This window comes from Phaethon lepturus, unplaced genomic scaffold, assembly GCF_000687285.1.
Source record: "Phaethon lepturus isolate BGI_N335 unplaced genomic scaffold, ASM68728v1 scaffold54348, whole genome shotgun sequence".
Taxonomy (NCBI): domain Eukaryota; kingdom Metazoa; phylum Chordata; class Aves; order Phaethontiformes; family Phaethontidae; genus Phaethon; species Phaethon lepturus.
Window position 1 is genome coordinate 1 of NW_010560864.1, and position 5,868 is coordinate 5,868.

At 43.5% G+C, this 5,868-nt stretch overlaps 1 protein-coding gene across 1 annotated transcript; it reads right to left on the bottom strand.

The window, feature by feature from the left end:
* Positions 1-353: 353 nt before the first annotated feature.
* On the bottom strand, positions 354-4,616 carry RPL4 (ribosomal protein L4; the record flags this gene model as incomplete). Its single annotated transcript, XM_010293783.1, has 9 exons — positions 354-449; positions 534-654; positions 891-974; positions 1,164-1,320; positions 1,742-1,871; positions 2,253-2,377; positions 2,929-3,067; positions 3,493-3,599; positions 4,429-4,616. Coding segments are annotated over 9 exons (1,147 nt in total), but the record flags the coding sequence as incomplete, so codon positions are not given.
* Between the last annotated feature and the right edge of the window lie 1,252 nt (positions 4,617-5,868).

Genomic DNA, 5,868 nt, shown 5'->3' on the forward strand with positions numbered 1-5,868 from the left:
GCGGAGGGGAAGCAAAGCCCCCGCCTGACGTCACTCCGCCGCCATTTGCACGTTTCCGGGCAGCAGCTGCCCCCGCGTGGCCGCCTATCGTCATGGCGCCAGCCGGGGCCGCGTGAAACGAGAGCAAGGTAAGTCCCGGCTCCAGCGGGCGTCCAAGGAAGACGGCAAAGACCACCCCTACTTTGTACTCTTCTTCAAAGAGTTTCCATTTTAAAACCCGCCCGACAATGCTTAACAGAAAAAAAAAGTCATCAGAAAAATATGACAGCAACTCTCTGATCCAACAGAATTTATTAGCTGTGAACTCATGGTACAGTTTTCTGAAGCTTGGCGGAGGAAGGACGGCACGGTGTTCATGCTTCAGCCTTGGCCTTTGCAGTGGTCTTGGCTGCAGCCTCTGCTGCGAGCTTGGCCTTGGCCTTGGCTTTCTTCTCTTCCTTAAGTTTATGCTAGAAAAGACAAAAAGAGTACAAGCAGTTAACTTCAAGTACTGAAACCAATGCTGGCCGTTACCGGCTCCCCGGCCGACCCACCGTTTTCGGGTGGGGCAGAATGGTGTTGCGTCGCATCGTTTTGGCGTACGGGTTCAACTTGATCATGATCCTCAGATTCTTCAGTGGATTCTTCTTCAGGACTCTACGGCGAATCTTCTTCCTGAAAAGAACAGGACATGGATCATGATCTCATTTCACAATTCAAGTTCTCATAAATTTTCCCTGAAATTTTATTCGGGGAGCCCCCAATTCCTAGCATTTCTACGCAGCAGCTAAAGTAATCCCAGCTGTATCCGACACCCCAATGCAGACAGATTTCTGATCTCACTGCAAAGCCTCGTGCTTGGCAATTACTAAAGACACCGCACTTCGTGTTCGTTAGATAAAAATGATTACTTTGGAGCACGCAGCGCCTTCTGGATTTCCTGGCTTCTCATGATTCTTCCAATATCTGTATTGGTCATCTTATGCATTGGCAAGCTGTGAAACAAACATTGGTAGTGTAAGTTGGATGATAAAAACATGGCTCATTCAACAAAAACAGGCATTTAGGGAGAGGTACTAGGCTTTATTTTCCACATCCCAGCAGAAGAACCTGTGACACTCACAGTTGTTCTCCCAAGCCTGTTTTTAACCCCCTCCGTTGTGCCCGACGTTGGCTGCGCTTACTTATAGTCGCTCTTCAGTGTGGCAGCTTTGCGCCAGGTGCCATACAAATCATCCAGCTTGCGGAAGGCGCTTTCCGTCCAAATGCAGAAACGCCCAACGTGGCCACCAGGAGCAAGTCTCAGCAGGTTCAGCTTGTTCACATCGAGAAGAGTAATTCCTGTAGAAAAAGACAAACCAATCCCTTTAATTGGTAATTAAAATCAAGGAATGCAAGACCAAGCAATAAAAGGACAAGAAGTATCGCAGAATCTGATGTGGGCTTAGTAGCTTCTACACTACAGAGTTACATACACCTACGTATGAAAATCTATTACATCTTTAAAAATAATCGTCAGCCTTTTTCCAGCAACAAAGTTGACAGCCTCATTTTTGATGACTGCTCCAAATGGTGACAGCCAAAACATTTGTCATAAACATCCTCAACATCACCAAAACAGATTCTTGGAACGCATCAGCTACTTCAGCAAGTCAGAACTTCCACAAAATCATGTGTTTCAGAAACACGGACCAATGAAGTGGAATCTCATCATTCCAGGCAGTCTCTCAAAACAAATAAGCCTGCCTCAAGTTGAAGTTACCTGGGATATTCCGGAAAGCTCTAATAATACCATTGTCCTCGTTGTAGATGATGCATGGTCCCCTGCGCTGGATGCGACGGCGGTTCCTCATTTTACCCTTCCCAGCCCTCATACGCTGGGAGGCATAAACCTATATAAAAATGAAACATGTCAATATTCAAAAGAGCCCAAATCCCATTAGCAAGACACAATAAAACTGCTTTAGTCAGAACTTCACAATCATCACTGCTTATCTGAAACACGGACCAGTGAGAAGTTCATCATCCTCATGAGTCAAAAAATAAAATCTATTAACATTATCAAAGACTGAAATGAAGACAGCTAAATACAGAGTAAAGCAGCACACTAAGACATTTACTTTGCTTAAACTCTTTTTTACAGTTTCTTGTAGTTTTGTTACCAAAGGATTTCTAGTGGCATCAAATCAAAACAGAACTATTCACAATTCCTACTGTAACAACAGCAGAGTGGAATCACCTGGGTTTCGCTCTTACAAACCTTAGTGACTCACCTTTTTGATGTCATTCCAAGCTTTAAGCTTCTTAAGAAGGAGAACAGCTTCCTTTGTTTTCTTGTAACTCTCAACTTTGTCCTCAACAACCAGAGGAAGTTCTGGAATCTCTTCTATGCGGTGGCCTGTCGAGGATTTTACAAGACACGAAGTTACCCACTGATCTTGGCTGTACACATTTCTCAAGGTACTGCCTTGTGTATTCAGAAACGATCCAACATTAAAACCAGTGGAAATTTAATTCATGATCTAATACACAGACATAGTAACTACAGTAGTGAGGTTTCAACAGTCTTGTGGGCCTGCCTCAGACTTACTGTACCTGAGTAAATATTAAGCAAATCTTTAGCTTCCATGAACAGAACTGGAACAGAACTGCCATGCGATTCAAAATGCAGTTTCAGTTTCCGTAAAATGCATGGACAAGATTCGTGTCAGCAATGCACAGAAAAGCACCTCGGCACCACCTCACTTCCAACACCGCCTAACCACAAAGTACCTTCCAGAGTTGTACATAACAAAAACACTCCTCCTACTGAAGAAGGGGACTGCCTCTTTAAAGTCTTTAAGAGACTTTTGTTATCCACGAGAAACGCTTTGAATAATCACATGGTAACTGATACTGCTCAGGCAATGCAAAATTGTAGGCAGACATTGCCAGAGACAGAATTCCCACCTTTAGACATGACCAGGGCCGGGAGAGCGGACGCTGCCAGAGCGGAACAGATGGCGTAACGCTTTTGAGTTGTATTCACTCTACGGTGCCAGCGCCGCCAAGTCTTGGTTGGGGCAAACATGCGGCCTCCACGACACATCTATGCATCGACTGTTAAGAACAACATTTTTGAAGCTTCTTTTTCTAGTGCGACTTTCGTACTTGCTCAGTGTTAACTGTTCGTCAACCATCTGTACCAGTACGCTGACAGCAGGCAACTGTCACTGAGCACAGAGTAAGACGCAAATTACGACATCATGGCAAGACGGTATGCATAACGAGATTCAAGGTACCCACCACTTTTGCAGCGGGGAAAAAAATAATCAACGAAAGCTTGTGTTTGTTAAAGCAAGTCTGAATTTGCATACAGAAGATTCTAATCACATCATAAATTTCTCAAACTCGGTAGTCTAGCCACTACCTCAAGAAGTTGAAGATTCCATTTCATATTTAGATACTTAAAAATAATTTTTCTGCTTGATGAGTTCAGTGCACCTGATGCAAGGGGCACCTACGAAAGGATACATTTCCAAAGGCACCCTGGCCGGAGCGGTGAGTTCCACCACCTCGTACTCGAGGAATACGAGCAACGGCTCTCCCGGTACCCCAAGATTCGGCACTGGTCTGATGACCTGGAAGAGAAAGATTTGAATTCAGATACTGACAACACTGCAATTTTCATAAAGTCACTGACAGGCAGAATTCAGGACCACCAGTCAGAACTTCCACTGTTATCATGTGTTTCAGAAACACGGACCAATGAAGTGGAATCTCATCATTTCAGCAAAACCAATCCTGATCAGGTAAATTAACTCTTACCATATTAAGGAGCTGCTTAGGTCAGAATCAAGTACATTAACATACTAATTTCTAAGCTTGATCTTCAGTTTGGAGGTCTGAATTGGCACTGCTGTTCCTACTGAGTTAAAGTGTTTATGTGAAACACCATCAGAAATAAACTTGGAAATGCACATTCCTGGCGAAGCGGAAGCTGTTTGCACCTACAAGCTTCTGAAGCAACTCTTAACAAATGCTCATTTTCAGACGTTTCTTCTTGGCAAATTCCTCAGATAAGTCTCCTGTGGTCAACAAGGAGCAGGGATCAAAGAACGCAGTTTTTCATCAGTTTTCTGCCTGCTACACTGTCATTTTCTGTTCTTGCAAAGCATGTAGATTCTGCTCGAGGACCTAGGTGCCACAATACCTTCAGTAGTATTAAGTTTCAGCTAAGACCCCAGAGTACTCCAAAGCTTTTACAATACCTTGCTGTTCTCAGAATAATAAAAAGTTACATTTCATGAGATTGTTAATAACCAGAACAGTTGCCTTGCCTTCTATACAGAATCCCACTAAACAGCACTTCTGTTATTTCAATTCTGAATTTGTTTCAATTTTAGTCCACCTGTATGAAAGTCAAAAGCTAATACAATAATTTTTCTCCATTTTGTGGTCTACCCATACCTGCAAGTTCACTGACAGCGTAGGGCTGCCTGTTGTTCTTGCGCAAATTGGTGTGAACAAAGTTCACAACGTCAGGGCGAATAGGAGCCTTGAACACAGCAGGCAAGGTGACATTTTTGCCTGATGCTTCCCCCTTCTCAGAGTAGACAGATATTAACGGTCGAGCGCAAGCCTGAAAAAGAGAAAGACTTTTAAGCACAAGTAATATAAATTGCCAGCATTCAAATTCATCAAGTATTGCTCAGAATTAAGGGATCCTCAGTTCAACAGTGCCAGCACGCTGACAGCAGGCAACTGTCACTGAACACTGGATAAGACGCAAATTACATCATCATAGCAATAATTTTCACTTACAGTAGTGCTCCACAGCACAATCCATGCTTAGAAAACCACACCTGAAGTTTGAAATTCAATAGATTTCCAAGTCATTTGGGTAAAATCAATCCAGAATTGAATCCCTGGGCTCTTTAGTAACACCTAAACTACTTACCATCTACTGCTAAAAAAGCCTATACAAAACCCACCTGCGATCATTGTTAACCTAAAGCTTGTTATTTAGATTACGTTTAACAGTTGAAATGCCGTAATCAACTTCTCTAACACAATCTAGAGACTCACAACGACTACAAGCAAGCAAGCTTAGTGGCAGAATGAATTTTTGGTAATGTCTGGGCCCTTTGAACAATTCCTAGTCCCTCAAAATTTGCGAGGTGAAAAATTCAACTGCTAACAGCACCAGCTTCCTTTCAAAAAGCTGAAAAGATGTCCAAGAACAGCGTGCCAGTCTGAACAGCACCCTTTAAAAAAGACTCTTCTAGCATTGTAATAATGTATTTGTTATTAATGAATAGCTCATGGCAACAATATAGGCAAAGCACTTTCCTTCCCTTTCCCATCCACAAATCATTTTTGAGGTATTAAATTACTACAAAAGTCAAAACCAAAGGGCTATTAGCAATGAAAGTACTATCTGTGTATTGAATGCTGGTTAGTAGTGAGGCGCTGACCCCTGGAGTTATCAGAGACCCCAACGCAAGCACGGATCAAACTTCATCAGGGTGAAGGAACCAGATCACAATCTGAATTATATTAGCAAGAAGAGTTGTTCATTTGCAACCTGGTTTCAGAATAACAACAAAAAAAAAAAGGCTGTTACAGAAAACCGTTCTTTTAACTCTACATGGGCTCAAAAACTCCCGTGTGGATTTGTTTTGCTTTAAAAAAATACGTGAGAAAAATAAAATAAGCCCTGTCAGAAGGCGATGCGGGCCCCATCTCCCACATTGCCCGAGGAAACGGTGACTTCCAGCGGACCATGCTAAGCTCTCGGCAGCGACCCTCTCCGCGGCCCACGCCGGCCTCTCTCCAGCCCGCACGCCGGCACGGCCTCCTCACACGCGCTCCACGCGGCAGGCCAGAGGCTGACGGCTCCAAAATGGC